Below are 22,758 nucleotides of genomic sequence, written 5' to 3'. Positions count from 1 at the left end.
TGTAATATATCCACAAACCTCAACACTAATCAAATTGGGGCCAAGCTGTGGTTGTAATTTTTTTTTTTTGCATCATTGCTTATCTTTGTAAGAGCTGTTACATGTATTTCCATCAATACTTTTCAAAATAAATTAATAAATTTACAAATATATGTAAGATATATGTAAAAAAAAAAAGAAGAAAAGCCTAAAAGTGTCATACATATTTGCAAATGCACAGATAAATTTACTGTTTAGGAAGAACACACTGGTTGGCTTATATCATTTATAAAAATATGATACATGAGTAGGTAAATGTTCTTACCTTGTTCCTCCGAAGAGGACGATTCGATCTCCGACCATACAGCAGCACTGCCGCCGCCGTGGACACGGGCCTTTCCCCTTTGGCTCTACCTTCTTCCACAAGAATTGTTCTGTTGTGTGGAAATTCAAGAAAGAAAAAATCAGGTGAGCCACAACAATATAAAAGACTTACTAATTCTTAAAGTCAGACTCATTTACATTAAACAGTAAAAATAAAAGTAATCTTGGGCACATTAAATGATGATGTGCAAGATAGAAATTCTCCATCACTTCAGCTTACATGATCTAATAGTGATTTCTTTACTGCTCCTGCAGTTCATCAGCTTCCTTCATTAAAAACAATTCTCACAGTCGAACAGCAATTAAAAAGAGAAAATATCTAATCTTACAGTGAACAATGTGCATTGTGAAGTGTTGTCTCATTTATGTAAATAATATACTGCAGCTAGTGTCTGAGAGAGCTACATATTTTCTTCTTAATGTCTTGTTTTTGTATACATAAAAAAAACACTGCTGGAAAACGGATTAAAGTTTTAAGATCTTGTGTTGGTGTCTTTCTTTTATTCACAGAAACATAATGGCTGGATGGAAAACCGAGACAGAATTTTCATCACCCATAAACAACAACCTTCACATTTCAGCTCCTATCTGCCGCTCTGAATCAGAATGATGATGATGACGTTGAGGCTTCCTTGTTTGCTCCATAAAAGGCTTAAATGCAGCCTTACAGTCTCATCCTCAATCATCACCACATCTCTATAGCAACCTGCCATTCACACCTGAAGCATTATGATTGTAATCAAGGTGCTGCCATCTAGTGGACGGCAAATAGTTTGGATAAATAGCAGAGATTTGCTTCACTCTGTTCAAATCAGTAACTATACATGGTTTTTATTCTGATAAAAGTCTGAAGATGGCCATTTGTGAAATTTAATTCAGCCCCCTTTACTCTGACACTCCTAAATTAAATCAAGTGAAACCAATTCCCTTCAGTTAATAAATTAATTCATTTATTAATTCACTTAATAAACATTAAGTGTGAATATGTGTAATTTAAGACAAAGAAACAAAAGCAGACAAGTCAGGAATAAAGACACTTTAAGCAGTGTTTGAATTGTGTAAATAAGTCATATGAAATCCACTTTACACATAATAATTGACAACTCATTTAACTTTGCCAACCCAAAACAGGGAGGCAACTTAAGACCATTTCTGTAATTGATTATTCAATCAAATATTCTGATGACTAATTGAATAAGAAAAACATTCATATTGTGCAGATTACACTATATTCTAAATACATTAAAGGATGCAAATGAACAAATAAATCAGTTCCCTTTTTTTTTTTTATATAATAAACATTTTATTGCCTAAAATGCAATAACTAAGCATTCTTTTAGTGTAAGCTTGATTATACCAAAGCAAAGGATGCAACTTCTGAAGAAAGTAATTCTAACATCAACATGTGAAAAGCTCGGCCCTTCTTGTTTGAAAGGACTGAAAGCCACCAGATTAGCAGAAAGGCTATTTTTTTGATTAACCAATTATTAATTGAATAGCAAAAGGTGCTTATTAGAAGATTTTTATCTTTATAGAATTTGAATGAGGTGAAGTTAAAACTAGGACACTTGAGGAGTCATTGGAAGAGCAGATTTACAGACAAAGAAGGTTTTTCATCTTAAAAGCAAAATGCCTATATTTTTGTACAATATTGCCTTAAAAAATGCTCTGACTGATTATTTCAAAATTCAATTCATCCTGATTAAAATTATTAATCTTCTCAGCCCTAAACCAAAGAGCTTTCTTTTCTTGGAGCTGACAGTGGTTCTCAGTGTTGACTCAGGGGGGTTGAACTGAAAAGCACACCACACTTCTAAGATTTTTTTCCAGAAAAATTATTTTAAAATCCCATAACTTTTTCTTGCAAGTCACTATGCTCTCCTTTGTGTCGGTTTAATCACCAAAAAATACCAACAATTTACACCGACGCACAAAATGTGAAGACAATCATGTCTGATTTTAACATGATATAGAAAAATAACTAATAGAATCAGAAAACCACAGGTGTGTTGCTTTAGCAACAATGTTTTTGTTGCAACAACAGCACATTTCATTCCCCAAGGGAGAGCAATTAAAGTGAGTTGAGAGCTGACATTTGTCAGAGCTCCAGAGACTGAGTCATTGTCAGGTTTTCATCTGAGTGCTTCTGGCCCAACAGATATGGCATCTGGGTAACACTATGCACAATGAAAACGGAGCAGCCAGACAACATTGTGAAACTGGCGACGATGTAATAAGGGAGGGAATGATTGTCTGCAGATAAAAGACAAAAAGTGGGGCAGAGCAAATAAGTGCAGCAATGGCTGCATTCCGCTAGACATCAGCAGCAATGACACAGGAAGGAAGAAAAGCTTCCCAGAAAAACAGATCAGCAGCAGACAACAACATGACACCTTTGCACAGATAGATTTAAGACAGAAACAAATCACCTGGATTAAACTTCCAAAGGTCGTTGAAGTGCCGGTCCAGGCGGGCATTGTAGCCTCCAAATATATAGAGCTCTCCATTGTAGCAGACTGAACACAAATCAACAGTTTTGTGACTCATCACAAAGATAAACAGTTAGAAGAATATGGCAACATATGAAACGCTAGTAATAACTGTACAACCATCATGGATATGAATGTGATTTGGGTCTTTTTGTAAACATGAAACGACTTCAATGAATTTTCAATTCAAGATGTTTTTCAATTTATTGTGGATTTTTCTCAAATTGTCACAGGCATGAAATTTAACATTTAGGCAAAAATGAATCATTTTCCCTCCACCCATTTTGGTAAAAACTCTGGTTGAGTATTTAGTCACTATTCTTATCAAAGTTCATTTTTTTGTTGCTTTCCACGTATTTGTGGTGGTGTATGTATATATTTGAGTCTGATAGAATCAGTTGCTATGCAACAGAGTAAATTTTTTATTCTGTTTCAATTAGAGAAAATCTTGGAAAAAAAACCTACTTTGTACACCAAATCTTCATGATTAAAAAAGCTGTTTGTTAACTAATAATGCCACCCTGGAAAATATAGTTCAAATAAGTTATTAAAAGTCCAAATATTAATATGACATATACCTGCATCATGAGTGTATGCAAGCTTCTGACTAGAACTGTATGCTAGTTCTTTTTAGACTTTCAACACATAAATATGAAAATAGAATTAAAGTTATAATCTTAATATTGGACAAATAAAATCCAAAAACAGATGCAACACACATTATTTGTGTGTGTGTTTATGTCTTACAGGCTGAATGACTCCTGCGTCCCTCCGGCGACAGCTGTGTGGTCGGGGTGCTCAGCCAGCAGTTGGTCTCTGTGTCGAACACTTTGATCTTGTTGCAGTAAATCTCGTTGTTGGAGTGGAAAGGGCCAAAGCGATCTGCCCTCCCTCCAAACACAAACATTTTTGTCCCAATGATGGTGGCTGAGTGGAAGTCTCTCCATCGTGCCGGTGTGCCCTTGGAAAAAAGAAAAGAAACATGCTTGATGAAGGTGCTGAACACGTTATCCAGTCTTTTTATATTTACTGTGCATTGAAAAAGTATTTGTCTCAAGAAGTATTTTTTGACAGCTCTATTCATATCAGCCACTGCTACTTCACATATTTAATGAACATGCAGAATGTGATTAAAATTCACCTTTTATTTTTTTATAAATGTTATTTTCAGGACAAAAATAAAGGAATGGAAACATTGGCTTGATCTCGACTTTTTGAAAAATAGGGGACCAGTTGCTCCACTCTTCAGACATCCATCCAGTCGATCAATCATGGTGGTGCAAATCCATTGGATTTAAGTCTGGACTTCAACTAGGCCTCTCATAAGACATTATTTTGTTTTTTGTAAGCCATTCGGAGGTGAACATGCCGGTGAATTCAGACCGCTCTGCAAATATTGGTCTTAAATTCCTCAAGAATGATGTAGGAGACTCATCAAGAGGAATCACAAACACTGCTGCTCCCAAGGCTGGAACAAACAGGGAGTATAAATAACCTTTTTGTGCGATTCATGTTTTATTTGTAAAGCATAAAATAAATGGCAAAATTGGCTGTAAAAAAAATAAAAAACTATGATTGCTTTGATGTTTGTAGAACAACAAAATATACAGTTGTTAGAGGCAGCCTTATATTTAACAGTAAAAATTCAAAACTTGAGGTGTTCTTTATTAGGAAATATTATTTTAAATCTACAATTTTATGCCCTTAAATAAAAAGTTGAGTTCAAGCACAGTTCACAAATCCATTCTCACACTGACAGAAAAGGACAACAGCACCAGCTAGTGGAACTACTTACCAACTGCAAGATGAAAACCTAAATCTAAACCGCTTTTCAAACATCACTGTGTCGTAACAGGGACAGAGTTACGGCACTGTCCCTGTTACGTATAACACAGCTCCCTGTTGTTGCGAAAGAATAAACATGCAAAAGCAAAACTGGCTCTGTTGTTAATGAATAGCGCTTTGGAAAACAAAGAAAAGTCTTTGCTCCCTGCACATTCAGCTGGCCTGGAGCCATGCTAAAGCCTTTCACATGTCTGCATTTCCAGAATGTGCAGATGTTTTTTTTCTTCTTTTCACTAGTTGTTATGCAAGGAGAGGAAGACAATAAAAGCCATTTGAGAATTCATGACAATAAGGCTCAGGAAAAGAAAAACTTTTAATTGTAAAAAGAATGCGAGGCTTAGAAGAAAAGCATTCCTTTCACAATTACAATAATTCTCTCTTATACAGTGGCCCTGAGGTCCAAACCACTTCAACAAATTCAAAAACACAACATTAATGGAGCACAATTACACATTCAAAAACACAACAACATTAACGAAGCACAATAACAAATTCAAAAACACATTAACAGTAACATTGTAATGTTGTAGTGCTTTGTACGTTAACAAAGCACTACAACAAAACAGAAAAAGGTACGTCCCAATTGGAGACCTGAGAAGTCGCTGAATGGACAATAGGCATGGATACAAATATGCAGAGTCCTACTTACGTCACCATCATCTTGAAAGTGGCAGTGGAGAAAACGTGCTGTGTGGACTACTTTCAACGGTTTTACAGTACAAAATGGACCCACTGCCTTTACCTTTCACAGGTAAGAATTAAAGATAATAATACCGTAAATTTACAAGCAGAATTTCTTGACTTTGTGGCCAGTACTGTGCATTTCCATGGTGAAACAAACTTCTAAACAACCAAGAAATATTTCCTTTGTAACTAAATTGGCCCAGTTAACTACTCTGATTATTTTCTTAGCTTAGCTAAGTTTTTTTATACTGTGTTGTTTTTCTAAAGAGGAAGAGGCAATGAGAAACCTGTAACGGGCGCTTTTGCCGTTTGTTTATTGTTGCCATGGTGACCTAGAAGTTCCCAAGACAAGTCGCTGTTTTTCTATGGTCAAACATTGTTACTTTAAGGTACGTCAGTTGTCTTTAAGATGTTTCTTATAATTTATGTAGATTAAAATAATTAGTTTGATATAACAGTGAACCTGAAGTGGACTGAAAGCACATTAATCCAAAGAGCAGCATAGACACCGGGGAACTTCGTCAAGACAGGTCCATAAAGATCAGAGCTGGAGTTGTTTTTCTTCAAACTTCTGTTTCACAGCTCATCTTCACAATGTCTGTGTTTAGATGCTAAGTCCATCCATCCAACCATTTTCTGTATACTTTTATCCCTAGTGGGATAGGGAGGTGCTGGTCCCTTTCTCCAGCTAACGTTGTGAGCGAGAAGTGGGGTACACCCTGGACAGGTCGCCAGTCTGTCACAGGAGGTGCTAAGTCAATGCCCCGATATGGTGAAGATTTTTTTTCTTTTTTCTGAATGTGAATCAATCAGGGATGTAGTTTCTATTACAATGTTAGATCATTTTTATCATTCGCTTTAACCTGTGGCTAGCCGGATGTCTCAGAAGGCCCGGTCACTGAACTGTTCCCAACTTGACCAGCAGACTGAACCCCTGCCTGTACTCTGTGTTCCCAGTATAATATAAATAAATTTGTAATGTGCTGTACAATTTTTTTTCTTTCACTTTTTGTGTGTTTTAAGTAAAATATATCAATTTGAAGTATTAGGGTATTATGACAGTTTATGTGCTCCGTTAATGTTGTTGTGTTTTTGTAATTTGTAATTGTGCTTCGTTAATGTTGTTGTGTTTTTGTACTTTGTCATTGTGCTATGTTAATGTTGAAGTGGTTTGCACCTCAGGGCCACCGTACTCTTGATATCAATATTTTCCCAGCTATAAAATAAGATGAAAACAGTTGTTTACTGTGTGGTAAAAAACATCCTATCCGCTTCAAAAATAAGGACCAGCTGATTATTTGGACTCACTCTGGCATTAATTAGCGACCAAACCATGGTGGTGGTATCCAGACGGTGAATGTCATTAGAAAAGCAGTCAGCCTGAAACACCAACAGGAGTATAACTTTAAATGTTTATATTTCTCTAAAACGTAGGTTAAAAGTAAAGACTGACACACTCACCAGCTGTTCGTATCCTCCAAATATGTACATGGCCTTTCCTAGCACACAGGCTGAGTGGCCATCCCTCGCCCCAGGAACTGCCCCTGAAATCTTGGGTGTGAACCACCTGTGGGTATCTAAGAAGCACAAACTGGTTAGAAAATGCTGACATTTAAATCATGTGCAACATCATAAAACCACTAGACACATATGCAGGTGTCACAGCTTTCCAACTTGACAAACGGTTTTGTCTGAAAGAACCTTGACATCAAACATGCGCACCTGAGAGGAAACACAGCCGCTCGACAGCACGAGTGAGACGAGGGTCTACTTACTGACATCAAAGGCGTACAGTACGTTGCAGGCCCCCTCTGTGTCATTACGCCCGCCCCAGAGGTAGATTGTATCATCCAGCAGCACAGCTGTGTGGCCATAACGCATGTACGGTACTTCACGAGCCCGTTCGTGTCCCCCCGTCCTCACTGGGGGCAACTTCATCCAGCGCAGAGACACTGTGATACACAAGTAGCAGACAACAGCTTCTTAAACGAAGTGAACAAGACTTATTACCATCCACTATATAACTGGTCAGTACGGATTAAATGATCAGTGGTATCCAAACCTTTTGCACCAAGGGCCAAAATTTCCAAGTTGAAAGTTCTCAGAGACCAAAATAAGCTTTTTTTCTCCAATTCAAGAGTTTTAACAATAATTTAAACCAGTGTCCACTGGAAAAAAAAATTAAATTAAGGGGCTTTAAACCACTAATATTTTGATGAAAAACATTAGTATGACATTTGCCTTAATGTTTATGGTTTTTAAACTTTTCAAACCTATTGTTTGTTTTTTTTCATTTTGTATTTTTAATGTCTTTATTTCAATTAGCAAAAAACCTTTGCCTTGTTTAACCAAGCATGCCCAGTGGGTTTCTGGGTAAAAAGTATCTAGATGTTTGTGGAATGACAAACAAAATAAAAACACTAATAAAAAAAAAAGATTATTTGTGTTGTACTTGATATTTTCTGTTTAAGAAGATATAACCCTGCCATGGAAATGTTTACAAAAAGTGTTCAATTTCAAAGGGCAAAATAATTTCTACTACTTTTGAACTGCAGTCAGGTCACAAAATTATTCCAAAGGCCACAAACAGTCTCTGAGCCGCACTTTGGACACCCCTAGTCATTAGGCAATTTCCACAACATAAAATAAATATTTAAAACATGACATAGAAGTGAAAAGAAATATAATACCTGAAAAATACAAATCATGGTGATTCAGACTGACAATCCCAATTTAACTGTATCTTAGGAGAAAAACAAAGGCTATAAAAAATTTTTATGAAAAGGAGCACAGAGAGGCCAAACGGTAAGAATCAATATTTTTTGGTGCGATATTTACAATCTACTTCAGATCTAGTTCAAGATAAACTTTTAAGGATATTCCAACGGCAGGTAAGATCACGCTACTTGAGCAACTGTTAAAGCAGCTGGCTGACCTCACAGAGGAAAACCCAATAGTATATGGGTCAGGAGGAAGCAACGGAACCAGCTTTATATGAGTTGGGGAGACAACTTTCAAGATAACAGCTGTGTTTGTGAGTTAGCAACTGAAAAACATCTGACGGGACCAAATAAACTAACCACAATGGAAATCCTGGAGCCTAACTGTTAGCTACAGTGAAAGTGGTGGAGCTTAATCATAAGGGGAGGTTTCTGTCAAACCTCTCCTGTGGTTTAAAGCCTGTTTACTACGAGGCTGTGACTGGAGAGTTTTCCTATTTATATGGAGCACAGTAATGTGCATCTACACTTTTCACTCACTTTTCACCCACTGTTCAATGTGAGTCATGAAAAAGTCACTGCGCACAGCATGAATGGCTACCAGAGAGGATTGGATGTAAAATAACCCAGCTGCTTTATTCTATAAAGAGCAAAACAGCTAAAAAATATATAATATTCTGTATAAGTAACCACACATAGTGCTCCGGTTGGTTACAGATCTAGAGATTTCTTTCAATTAAAAAGGTGTTGTTCCTTTCCACTGTTTTACCAGCTGACATAATAAAGTTGATTTGACTCTTTTGTACTACTGGTTATGCAACTGAATCTGCATCAGTTTATAATTGAAGTGTCTTGATTATACATTTCTGTATATTAATTTATCTGTTTGTCTTGTAAAGTGGCATAAGATAGCACTTGCTGTGAACTGGAGTTATAAAAAAACAAATTACTAAATTCAGCAGGTGGTGTTTCATATTTTATCTAAGCACATGAATGTTATATTTAGCATTTTTATATTTAGAATAATCAGTTGGTTTGTCTATTTTAAAGCAACATGAATAACTGATGCTTTTGATATTAAAGAATTTTTTTAAATCATATGATGCATTTTTTGCTAAAAGAATCTTTGTAGAAATGCTGTGATACTATGAAAATACCGCATTTTTAGTCAAGCTCATTTTGCCTTGAGAACTTCAATCCAACCAATTCCTAGACATTGAGGCTTTTGCAGTAGCCTCGATAATTCCTACATTACCTTATACATTTATGACTACAATTTTTATCTCCTGACATTATTACATAAATATTCCATCTTACTTTCCATCATTCTAAGATTTTCATGCTTCGGCAAGTGCTTAAGATATTAAAACTATACTTATTTTCTTTAATTTACAAAAAGTTAAACAACTAAGCCCCTAAACAGCCACACTTACCACCTATAACAAAACATAGTTCCACACACTTAAATTTAAAACAAAATTTAAATAAAACACGTGTAATGTCATTTCAGATAAACAAAAATCACGTTCACCGCCTACCTGAGTTGAAGACGTGCACATCGATCTGACGCAGCGTCTCGTAGTCCTCCCCAGAGCAGTAGCCCCCAAAGGAGTAGACCTTATGCCCCACCGCCACAGCAGCATGGTTGACTCTCCGTGGCCCTCCTTCTAGATGCACCGACCAGCGCAACATTCCAGGCGCAAGCACCCCTTGTGACTGTGAGTCTTTAGACCATCACTTTGTTACCCGCTTGGACCCTGACAAGTCCATAGCATTGATTCCTGTAACCAAAACAGCAAGAGCTACACGGTTACTCCGTCTGCAAGATACAACAAAGGAAAGCCCAAGTGTAACTGAGCTCTGAAGTTGCTGACAGCCTCACAAGCCCCTGTTTCTAAGCTGGGAGAATATTTTAAGAGGTGATTAGACCTACACCTACCAGTCCTCATTCTTTCTGTTCACTCCCCCTCTCAGGGACCTCCCACTGGTCCCAAATACGCTTTCCAGTATGTCATAAATACATAAACTCAAACTTTAAGTGGAGTATCTTATCAATAAATAAGTTATATTTCCACATATGTGCATGAAATAAGCAGTCGCCACTCAAATAGAGTTAATTTACTGTTTATAGCTATAATCAAGCACTTAATAGCATTTGTAAACTGTGAACCGGTCATGTCAGTAGTTGGCTTTGCATGATTATCCACCCATGAAATGCAAGATTTAGTTTCATGCCTAAAATTTACAAAGAACAGTTACCTGAAAATATTTTCAATTGCTAATTTTGTTTGTGAGGAACAGAAAATGTTATGAGAAATGGAGAACTATTAATAATAATATTAGAAATCAGCAGGATTCACAATAAGAAACTGTGCCATCTGAAACACAAGTAGACTTAATAATAAACACTGTAGTTCCTGGTTGTTTATTATGTTTCTATGACCCAGTTACTCACTGACCTTCAACCTTTTGTCTGAAGGTTGAAGGTTAAAAATAAAATCCCCAGATGACTATTAAACATAGATGTCTATTTTGATCCCACATAACTTTTGAGGTGCAGCAAGAGTCAATCCCGAGTTTAGGGGGAAATCGGTGTCAGTTTAACACATTGCTTTGTTTGTCAGTCCATCACTGTTTTGCAATAAGCCGTAGTCAACAAACTGCAACGTATGTTCGGGACGACATGAGTCAAAATGACAAATTATGTAAAGCTGAAAGAGGCTGTTCCCGTAGACTGATCTGAATATATCACAAAGAAACAAATAACATCTCGATTGTGCTACGTGTATATTATCACGTGTGCCCAAGAACAACTTTGACAACAATGATAGTTGGGCAGCTTTTAACATCCTGACCTACTGATCTGGAAAACATTGATATCGGGTAAGTTGCAATGGCACTGACAGCTGCCAAACCAGCCTCAACGTGCAATAAATGCAAGTCATACCACTGAATTCATCACATGAATTAATATCAGGTGCACTAAATAACACTTCAACGATTAACCTAGATCCACCTACATTGAGTTTTTTCAGATAAAGCCAAGATAACGACTCACACAACAGCCACCGAGGCTGGCTAACGTTATCAGTTAATGGATAACACAAGCTATTGAGGATAAAAACAAAAATAAAAATAAAAAACAGCGGCGAAACGCCAAGGTCAATTGTTTTTTAATATGCCCACGTTCACAACGTCCCCAGCGTAGCTTTTTAATAGGCACAGAAAGCAGCAGTTTGATACCCAGCTGTTGAGAAGCTAAGCTAAAGCTAATCAACTGAAGCTAACTGCCTGACTTAGCTGTTAGCTAGCGACCACTAATGCACAAAAACAACCAACAGCAACTGCGTTTATTTCTTGCACTTGCAAAAGTCACAAATGGCTTATTTGAGAGAAGGTGAAACAGGTATGGAGTTTATCTACCTTTGGATTGAGGAGCTTGTCGTTAACTGGTGTTTATACAGGCAGAACTATCCAGTAAGAAGAGCCCTCACCGTGATGTCATGAAAGTGGAAGCGGGTGACCGTTAGCGCCATCTGTCGAAGGTGTGGAGGTTTTCACGTTCAGGACGGCATGTTTTCAAATTTCTCAACCATAATCCTTCGCATGCATGTAAGAGAAATAACCATTAGGAGGTCTGTCACGTCCACATGTTTTTCTACAAATTCCTGACATTACTGAGGACTAAAACACATACAGTTATCTTAAATCAGTATCAGAATGAAGGACATGCAAAATAAAACCACAGATTTCCAAGTCAATCAAAATAGGTAAATCAGTCAAATATATTTTAAACACAGCACATGATAAACAAGTATCTGCACTTATTTTAGACTTTACATATCAAATTTTAAACCCAATTAAACCTATTTTTTCCACAGCCTGGCTTTCAGTCAAACTAAACTTTAAACATTAAATCAGCCTAAGCTTTTCTTTTAGATCAGAAAAAAAACATAAATACCAGTTAAATCCTAAATGATTTGAGTGGTAACTGTGTCACATTTGTTGGCTGCCCTATTTGCTCACCCTCAGAAACTTTCAGTGGGACGGAAATCAGAACTTTATGTTCACTCCAAAACATTTACTACTTTCTCCTCAAACCACTTTGCAACTAATTATGTGGTATATTTAGGGTCACTGGCAAACTGAAATATTGCTTCAGTAGTTCCACATTATGTTCTTTCCTCATGATGCCATTTATTCTGTGACGAGTAGCTGTGGGCTGAGCCTTCAGCTTTCCTATCATCATCCTCACAAGATGAGCAAAGATAGAATTTGACTGATGCTGATTTGACTTTTCTTCCATTCATTTGCCTCAACAGCTGTAATCTTCTCTTCTTTGCTGTTTCTATAGTGGTTGCAGGTGGGTATTATTATTGCATTTTCAATCATTTATCAGCAACGGCACAATAATTCAATTTATTTATTAACAATTTTGTTTTATTGTGTCACAATAAATTCCAATTAATGATGTTAGTATAATGAAAGTGTAATTTAATGCAGTTACTGTGAGCAGTTTAGTGATACAAATCAAATTTCTTTATGCAATTGGTGTCTGAAAGAAGAATATTCCAAATGTTATGTTTTTCAAGAGTAGTATTTGTTTTTGTGGGGCTTTGAGAGCTGCCATACTGTCACACAACCATACAGCTACCAAAAAAAGATGTAATAAATAGTTATCATAGTCACTTTTATTGTTATCACAATAGTACCACAAAATACTGTGATAAAATTTTAAGTCCATATCGCCCACCCATTTGCTAGATGGATTGGTTAAGGTCAGGAGAGTCTATGAATGACAATCTGATTTGTGCACAACATGGATACATAACACATCTGTGGCAGCAACAACTCTGGTCTTGATCAGATATTTATGATGGAATTTATTCAGTTTCTCCACAATAAGATAAAAACTGACATTAAATTTGGAATCTTTTGTGAGCAAAATCAGTAAGACAAACACCTGTACGTTAACATTGATTTTCATTCTTGCACCAAAGCATGCTGATGATACCAGAGCAAGAATTGCCTCTTTGTTTAATGCATTTTTATTTACGTACAAGTACATTTCTGACTAGCTTAAGGCAAATCGCTGCAATAGAAACATTTCCATTGGTCATGTTTTTATGTGACCATGTAAAGAAAGACTCCAGGGTAGAATTCAAACCCCATTATTATTATTATTATTATTATTATTATTATTATTATTATTATTATTATTATTATTATTATTATTATTATTATTATTATTATTATTATTATTATTATTATTATTATTATTGTTATTATTATTATTAAATAAAACAGGTCTTCATGGTCTAACAAAATTATTGTAATTATTTTATAAGAGAAAAAAACATTGATTATTGGAAAAATAATAGTTGCTATTTTGATTCAGAGTCATGTGGCTACTGTTTGAGTCTTCTCAGTTGAGTTTTGCAAGCTTTTCTGGATAAAAATGGAATTTCATGTTATGAAAGAGAGGTTCTGAAAGAAGACCAACCAGTAGAACAAGAAATTCTAGGTGTTGGGAAGCTGGGGTTTTGGTTTCTTTGGGATTTTTCTTCAATTTCCTCTAGCTATCCACCAGATGGAGCCAGGAGGCTGCATTGCCCCAAGGGTGGTCTCAGGTGGTCATTCCACACTTTTGCAACCAATCTGTATCTTCAGTCAGTGTATAAGAGAAGCCAGTCACCAGTCCTTCAGTTCCTGAGTGTTAGCCATTTATGGTACTCTGTGCCCCTTGGTGTTTGTTCCCCCTGAGTCTCTGAATGTTTTACTCAACTTTCCTTTGTGATCTCTTTGCAGATTCTCTGGTGGAGCTCTGGGTGTTACCCTTTGTGTCTACTGAGTCCTTCCCCTTCTGCAACAAGAAAACTCCATAAAGAAACCTCTGATTCATGATTCCACGACTGGCGACAATCCTCTTCCTGTGCTGCTACCTGTCCGCCCTCCAACGAAAACAAGCACCTCGTCATCATCACCGCGTTGTCTCTCTGGATTCCCTGGCAACAGTTCTAACCCCACCTGGACCTCAAGAAATCAAGCCCCAGCACCAGCCTTACTTCCCCCACTGGCGGATTTATCTCCACTCCACAAGTAAGGTCATCCTCTCAATCTCTCATTCACAATCTGTCAAGCTGAGTTCACCTCTCATCTGCTCTGTCCTCAGTGCTCCAGATTCCCCCAGCCGTTCCGGTCCCCGGACAAAGAAGACCCATTCATTTCCTTGTGTACAATAAACTTTATTTTACTGATTTAACTGTCCCCTGAATGTGTCCTGCATGTAGGTCAAATGGATTCGTAACAAACATGACACTAGGAAGGGAAGTCAGTCATAAAATTCATTGCCTGTCCAAATCACATGTTAGAAGTGCTTAGCATAGGAGGGATCTTATCATGGAAATAATTACTGCAGGACATTTAGGACAGGAGTTCTTATATAAAAAAGGTGAAATAAAAAAGATAAAAACAAATTAGCTTTCTTTTCATATCTTTTGTCATAACTGTGAAAAAATAACTATGCATCTCCTCAAAAACTCAAAATAATTAAAAAGAGAAGCAAGTATATATGCTTTATCCTTTATTCACTATTATAGGGCCTCCTTTACCAAGATGCTCTGTTAGCTGCCTTCAGTTTATCTGCATTGCTGGTTCTGATGTTTTGCTTCCTCTTGACGACACTCCACAGATTTTCTTTGGTTTAGGCCTAGTAATTTTGCTGATCAATCAAACACAGTGATATTATAGTCAATAAACCAAGCAAATGGGCCACTGAAAAGCAACCGAGTTTGTTTTCTTCTCAGTCCATGGAGATGGCTGTGTAGTGACTCTCATGAAATTTACACCTGGTGAATCTGCTCATTATTGTGAAATGTTTTTTCCTTCCCACTCCTCTTTTGACTTTGGATATCCCTGTATGAACCCCTGTTTCAATAAGGCTTTTTCCTTCCACTTAGTTTTTAATTAATATTCTTTCATTCAACACTTTGAATACGCAGTGTTTTTAGCAAGAATCTTCTGAGGGGTCTCAGTGACTCACTGTTGGCCTAAACAAACTTCCCCATGCTTATATAAGCCATGATATAACTTTTCTGAGTAGAAAATCAATTTGTAATTGTCTTATGTAATAATGTGGTTTTCTAGAAACCTGATTTTTGGATCTTGTTAGCTCTAACTCATACTCATCAAAATGAACAGAAGCAAATGCACATGGTTTCCTCTGTTAAGTAAAACTACAAAAATAAATACACTTCTCAGTAATATTCTAATTTATCCAGATGTAAGGTCATAAAACCTACATCTTTCTCATTTATGGATATTCTAGATGAATAGTAACACAGCTCTAGCAGCAGAGGGCAGTGTGGGTATACTGAAGTTAGGGCTGTCAGAAAATTGAACAAACTGATGATACATGGAAGTATCCCATTTTGAATCGTTGTGATAATGTGACCAAAGGATGTCATAATAGGAGCTGATGATATTTAATAATCTGAGAGTTGACAGATTACTGGGAACGTGTTATGGAAACATAATAAAACGATGCAGAAGATCTCTGTGCATTTGAAAATACTGATACTGTTGCCACACCTCTTTATATATTTAACCACTAACATATTATAAATTTAAGTTATCATGATGAAAGGTTTTTTGAAAATGTTTTGAGGTTTACTTTATCAAACTTCTGGATGTTGCATGTCACCTTTAAAATAATAATGTTCCAAGAATGAAAAACATAAAAATTAAGGCCTTTTTTTTCTCTTTTGTGGAGCTTATTTCAAATGTAATGGACACAGATGAAAAGAAAATAAGAAAATAAACTGTCAGGATTTGATGTTTTTTAAGCCATATCTTGTCAATTTTACTACAAACGCTCTGTCTGCTAAATATGACTTGCCTATCTAGTCTTTGACATATAGAGTTGGGTTTAGTGGAGTCAGCTTGATTATGAATATTCAGCCTGGCATGAAACTATGAACTTCTAAAAAAAGGATTATGTCACCAGGGATCTGCATTACAGCTGTTATAGATCTGTCCGTGCCACTGCCCACGTCTGGTATACTAAGCAGGAACTTTGATTGATTCATTGTTTGTCAGGATTCCAGACTCATGCCAGCTGCAGGTCGCGCACAATGGCGAGATTGTGCCTTTAGCTGACCAAACAACAGCTGCCTGGAGCTGCTGCTTGGGGCCCTGATGGGCCAGACAGATGGCACGTAATGTATAATGAATCAAACCAAGAATATTTTTCATGAGCCAGAGTCGTTATTAAGCCTACCCATCGAAATCTGTAGATGCCAAGTTGTCAGGATTAAAAGATTATGGTATGATATTATGGCTCCTGTTGTCCAATCTGATAATCTGAAAAGCTGCTCAATTTATAGTTACAGATAGATAGATAGATAGACAGATAGATAGATAGATAGATAGATAGATAGATAGATAGATAGATAGATAGATAGATAGATAGATAGATAGATAGATAGATAGATAGATAGATAGATAGATAGATAGATAGATAGATAGATAGATAGATAGATAGATAGATAGATAGATAGATAGATAGATAGATAGATAGATAGATAGATAGATAGATAGATAGATAGATAGATAGATAGATAGATAGATAGATAGATAGATAGATAGATAGATAGATAGATAGATAGATAGATAGATAGATAGATAGATAGATAGATAGATAGATAGATAGATAGATAGATAGATAGATGCTGACCTACAGCTGAAACTAATACTTACATGCACTGAATAAAAAGACATAAACACATTTTTTCCTCACTGTTTAAAGTTAAATTAGACCAAACCTTTCTTGTTTTGGGTCAAATAGAATTAACCCAATTATTTCTATTTGCTGTCAGAAAACCTGAAGAAACTGCTAATGTACTGGGATGTTCACACAGAACCATCCACTGGGGTTTCAGACAATGGTGCATAAAAAGAAGCAGCTAATCAGGATTTGAGGTGTGGTGAAAATGGCTTGTAGCTTGAATATTCACTCATAACCAAAGTATAATGAACACCATATGTGAATGCATAACATGTAGATGGCAACAGCAGCAGAAAGCCACACCAGGTGCCACTACATTAGCGAAGATGCAACTGGTGCTACAATTCACAGAGGACCACCAAAGCTGGACAACAACAGTTTGTTTAATGAGTCTTCATTTCAGCTGTCACAATCAAATGGTGTGGTCAAAACTTGGAGGTAGCAACATGAAAGCATGGCTTCATCCTGCCCTGTATCAATGTTGTACGCTGCTGGTGGTGGTATGTTGAGGGGGGTGTTTTCTTGGCAGACCTGTTGGTGTTCCCCAACCCTGGTCCTCAAGGCACACTGCCCTGCATGTTTTAGATGTCTCCCTGCTTTACCACATGTGAATCAGATGATTGCAGTTCTGCTAAACGTCTGTTAAACAGCCGTCAATTGAATCAGGTTTGCTGAAGCAGGGAAACACCTAAAACATGTAGGGCAGTGTGCATCCTGGACCGGCTGGGAAACACTGACCTGGAGTACTGTTGTTGACCAGGTCCTTCTCTTTATAATCACAGCATGTCCATCTACAGATGACTACTTCCACCAGTGTAATGTACCACCTTTACAGTCACTTCAGTCTCTTTTCTGGAACATGACAACAATGGACTTCACAGTCACCTAATTTCAATTCAAAGGCAGTAAATCAAGGCAGTTCTGATGGCAAAATGAGGTGGAACCTGGTTCTAACAACATGTTCTCAATAAAATGAGTGCTTATCTTCACTGTACCTTTATTATTCCATATGTTTGTATTTTTTTTCTTGCAAAAGACCTCTGGAAAATCAAAATTGAATAATTTGCCGTTTTAATTTTATTCTAATTTGATAACTGTTTTGTACGGAAGCTAAGAGCAGACATTTCAGGATATAGTTTTTTATTATGGTTATCTCAAGATAATGAGTTAATGTTGAGAATTTTGTTTTCTCAAGATTGCAAGACGATCGATGTGTGTGTTAAACCTGACTCCATGCTGACACGAGGGCCTGCATTTGAAGGATGGAATTCAGATTTATCACACACACACCAGTCATTTCTTGAGCTCAAGAAAACCATTGGGAAAATGTAGATGCAGAAAATGTTCACGCTCAGATTTGGTCATTTTGAAGGTTTTTTTAATATCTTTGGAGTTTCTAATCACTTTCTCTATTGAAAGTTTACACTTTGTGTCACATGCCTCATAAGTTACTCCTATCGTCTCACCTGTCAGCATTTGCACAGATTGGGTCATCAGCCTGCTGAGCCACCCTTTGGATGTGTTTTGTTAACTTTACAGCTGACACATGCGGTGTCAGCTTTGACAAAGAGAACAGGGGTTGCCCAACTGCTGCGTAGCTTTACAAGTCTAAAACAGCTGCTGCGACCAACTGTTGTTGGGCATTCTGGGGCAGGTCCAGTGATGGAAGAGCTTTGAAATGTTTTGCGGCGGAGAAAAACACAGCCTTGGTTTGGAAATGGCTCATTTGGTTGCCCTTTTTCTTTACCACTGTGCATAAAACCCGTAAGTATGCTGTTATTGTGAACAGTAAAACCAACAGCATGGAAAATAAAACAGTACATTAGAGGAATGGGTAAGAAGTGCTTCTTGATGTTTGACTGGAAAAACCAATGAGTTATGGTTTGTTAATGCATTGTTTGTCCCATTATTTCCATATGCCTTCTTGGATCCTACAGAGCAAACATTATTGCAAAGAGGACTGTGTTTTACATTTCTGTAGATTTTACTCAAAAAGCAAGCATCCTCTGCTATTCTGCAGAGCTCTGCTGCAGAATGCAGAGATTTTTCCCGGATTTGGATTGACTTCCGTTTTAGTTGGATTAGGCCGTCCAAGATGATGTCATAGAGCATGATCTAACTCTGTGGCCAGATGACTGAATCATGCGTTTTCCTTTAATTTGGGGGTTATTAAATGAACAGAACTTCTCTATGTGAGTTTTAAAAGAAGACTATTGGTATGTGCCTTGCTCAGAATTAGAAGTAAAATTAGTACTATGCAACAGCTTTTATTGGATAGGGTCTGTTTTCAATTATCCATTAAGCACCAAAATGTACTTGAAAGAAATGTCAAGAGGCAAAGCAAGAAAGGAGGTCATCGGACAAAACATACAATTCTAAATAGATGAAGAATTTAAATAACTATAATTTTCATTCTGGGTGTTAAACAAGCAAAATTCTTTGGTTGCATGGAGCTGATTGAAACTTTTCTGAGAGCTTTGTTCTTTATTTCCCAACTTCTTGTTAGGAGAAGTCTAGGTAACATGCAATGAAACTTGAAATCTATAAAGAATTACCTGCAGTTATACATGGCTTCAGATTAGTGACTTGTTGACTGTTTGCAAAGTTGACAATTTTGTAGATCTTTGCTAAAACACAGTCAAGCATTTTCTTGCTGTTTGTGTTTTGACCAAATGTAGAAAATAAATTATTTGATTTAAATTGCAGCATTTGGATAAAACTCACAGTTCAAGATTAATGAACTTAAGAAACATTACTTAGACGACTTGTCTGAAGTTATTAAATCAACTTCGTGAACTTCAATTTCCGAGTTAAAACCAAAACAATTTTCTTGTTGCAGATTGACTTTCATTTTCTAGTTAAACCACCTTCAAATGTTTTACAGTGCAGCAGAGATGGACAACTGGCAACAACACATATTTTCATCTGAATCACTTTAATTACTCAGCTTGCTTTCTATTTTTGTACTTTGTGACCCACTCCACCCTCCATACTTTTCATGCATTTGGTCTTTCTAACAACGGATGATGCTCAGTGAAACATAACCCATAGAGAAGGCAACCCCAGCTGTGATCCTTGGTTCTGACAGGCATCTCTCCGCTATTTAGCTAAACTGCACAAATGTTATCATGAACACCATCAGAAGTCACTTGAATATAATCCTGTTTTTTAATATGCTTCAAGTCTGAAACAGGCATCTCTCTAAAAGAGTAACAAATATACATGAATTATGTCAAAAAAGACATTCAACATGTGTCATTGTATGTTTTAAAATTTCAATGACATCATATTTATTGGTAGAAGTATTCCACACAGTGTGATTCTGTTAGCGTGGTAGCTGATTTTTAGCACCAATATGCCATGCAAAGCTCACAGTTGTGTCAGCAATGAGCTCATTCATTCCACTAACGGGGTGACATGAGCAAGCGAACAATATTGCAGAACTTTCAGGTAGGTCCAGCTTATTGCGTTCAGGCCTTCAGGCCACCTAGTATGTCAGAGCAGCAGGGTTCTGAATTGCCAGTCCCGTATTGACTCCAGATTCTTTGAGGTGAAACATGATGATGTCTTCTTTTTAAGATAAAATCGGTAAACTGAGTAGTTTTTAGGATGGTCAGAAAACATCTGTGAAAGTTTTTCCAAGTCATGTGTTGGTATTTTTGTACTTACTTTCAATTAGAAAATGACTGAAAAGTGTTACCCCACGATAAACATTAAAGCACAATAGTGGTGTTTAAAATGACTCACTTTACCTTGGCTGGCCCATATTTTTCCATCTGCCCACAGCAGTCTGATTTTTCTCCTGTTTTTCGTGTTAAGTTTTGACATGCACCCTGATTACAGAACTAATCCATCGACAGTCTGCGCATGTAAATATTAAGAAATAAATACGAAGGCTTATTCCTCTTTTTGACTCATTTTCTCTGCACTGAGAGTGTTTAATAAAGCTGCACATTTGGTCAGCCTCACCTGTTTTAGAAGTCAAGCACAGGGGAGGCAGCGCATGATTAAAGTTCTTGTATATTATTAATAAATTTTTCTCTGGGATAAACTGTTTTCCACTAAAGCCATGAAGGCACTTGCTGCTACAATGACATCAGCGATTAAATATTAAGCTTCCTTTTTAAAGTGCTGGATATATTAGAAAAAAAGTATTTTTTTTTTTATTTCAGCTGTTGATGTGGGAAAATTGTTTCCTGTCCTTTGAAAATATGATGTCACATAATGAAGTAGCTTCATCTCATTATTCAGCCTGATAGTTCAAATTACACAGAAAAGTGCAATAAAACCATGTTTGACTCACAGTTGCCCAAGCACCTCACCTTTTAGTGGCAAACAGAGAAAAGTGTCTATACTTTAAAATTTACATTTTCAGTAATAATTTGTTTTCCTGTGAAAAACGCACAACGCTACTGAAATGAAAGAGAAAGTTTTGTAATTACATGCAATGAAACCACTGAGCTCAGGAAATGGCTGTTTTGAATTTGATGAGTTGGAGATAAAGGTGTGGCTTGATGACTAACTAGACAACAGACAGAAAACCCCGGAGGATGGCTAAAAAAAACAACAACAAAAAAAACATTTAAATTTTAGAGAACAAAAATGCCCATAAATAAAAAAATTTTGTTAGTTATCTCTCTTATTATAAACATCCAATAGTTATAATGAGTTATAATGAGATGCAGTTCAGTTTCAGTTTAAAGATGCACTATTTTTAAGTTTTATATCATGTTATAATATTAGTCACTCATCAAAAACATACCTGGAGCGTTCAGTGGTGTTTTCTTGATCATTTCATGCATGTTTGAGAAATAATTTAATCTGATAAAATAATGATAAAGTAAGAGTAACAACAACAAGTGAAAATAAAATAAAACATCACAACAGAAGAGTTAGAGTACATGTCAGGAGACTTTGAATAAAAAGTTGGTGAATGTTAATAGAACAGAGTAAATGTTTAACAGACCGTCATTCAATTGAATGACGCAACGCAATTGAAATCATAAAACTAAATCAAGTAAATCCAAGACTTTAACACATCTTTACCAGTAATTGTGACTGGCACTGTTTAACTTCTCCAAAACTCCCACTTCCTCCACTGGCCGACACATTTTTCTAATGTCACGGCAATTTTACACTAAAACAAGAAGCCTATTTCAGAAGGCCTTAGCAGGACAAAGACTTTTTTGTTTTAAAATTACGTCTGACTTCTGCCTTGATGGTTTTACATACTTACTACTAACACACGTTCCAGCCAGTCTTCAATGCAGCTGCCAAAGTTGGAGGATAAATAGAGCAAACATTATGGAGGAATGCAGCAAGATTAGGCCTGAGATCATGGTGTTATGGATAAAGATTACTGTTACCTTTTAATAAAACTTTCGCCAAAGGGGACCAATAAATATGACCTATTTCGGAACATATTTAGGATATAAGTATAGGTCCTTCACAGCAAAATTAAACCAGCTTAACAAAAAATATTAGTCACGCCTCATTTCTAAGTTGTGTAGCCTTTATTTTATACTAAAACCCTGGCACTGACTTTAACAATAAGCGGTGAAAATGGCCTTTTATTGCACATGATGTCATCTAACAGTTGAACTTGAGTGGGTGTTTCAAGTCAACGATGAGGGCGGACCTGTTCAAAGCAAATGTGTGGAGCAAAACTCCCAGGATAAAGCACTGCAGGTGTGTGTGAGCGTCAGATGACAGGCATGCAGTCTTATTAGGTCATAAATGGCCTCAGGTAAGTTTCAAATCATCTCTGAATTACATCAGTGACTGGAGTGCTTGGAACTACATCTGACAGCTTTCACAGAGAAGAGGATTTGCACAATGTGGACATTGTGTGATTAAATGCTGAGAGGTGGTC

The 22,758-nt window shown here is 36.7% G+C and overlaps 1 protein-coding gene and 1 long non-coding RNA gene across 3 annotated transcripts in view; one reads left to right on the top strand and one right to left on the bottom strand.

Annotated features, from left to right (window-relative positions):
• The window catches only part of klhdc3 (kelch domain containing 3), a 29,982-nt gene extending 18,325 nt beyond the window's left edge, over positions 1 to 11,657 (bottom strand). The window contains exons 1-8 of one of the 2 annotated variants that reach the window (XM_044136469.1): positions 11,596 to 11,657; positions 9,640 to 9,882; positions 7,157 to 7,333; positions 6,843 to 6,958; positions 6,690 to 6,761; positions 3,600 to 3,813; positions 2,793 to 2,879; positions 305 to 413 (exon numbers count right to left, since the gene is read on the bottom strand). In XM_044136469.1, the coding sequence (XP_043992404.1) occupies positions 305 to 413; positions 2,793 to 2,879; positions 3,600 to 3,813; positions 6,690 to 6,761; positions 6,843 to 6,958; positions 7,157 to 7,333; positions 9,640 to 9,793 (929 nt within the window). In that variant the 5' untranslated portion in view covers positions 9,794 to 9,882; positions 11,596 to 11,657. Of the gene's footprint in view, positions 1 to 304; positions 414 to 2,792; positions 2,880 to 3,599; positions 3,814 to 6,689; positions 6,762 to 6,842; positions 6,959 to 7,156; positions 7,334 to 9,639; positions 9,883 to 11,524 lie in introns of both variants that reach the window. The other variant, XM_044136468.1, reaches the window with a different exon arrangement.
• Positions 10,470 to 14,339, top strand: LOC122842513. The gene is made up of 3 exons (XR_006372572.1): positions 10,470 to 10,984; positions 13,910 to 14,200; positions 14,274 to 14,339. It is a non-coding gene; the product is annotated as an uncharacterized LOC122842513 (long non-coding RNA).
• Positions 14,340 to 22,758: the final 8,419 nt, after the last annotated feature.

This window comes from Gambusia affinis, linkage group LG13 (assembly GCF_019740435.1).
Source record: "Gambusia affinis linkage group LG13, SWU_Gaff_1.0, whole genome shotgun sequence".
Lineage (NCBI taxonomy): Eukaryota > Metazoa > Chordata > Actinopteri > Cyprinodontiformes > Poeciliidae > Gambusia > Gambusia affinis.
This window is presented reverse-complemented; position numbering and strand designations above follow the sequence as displayed.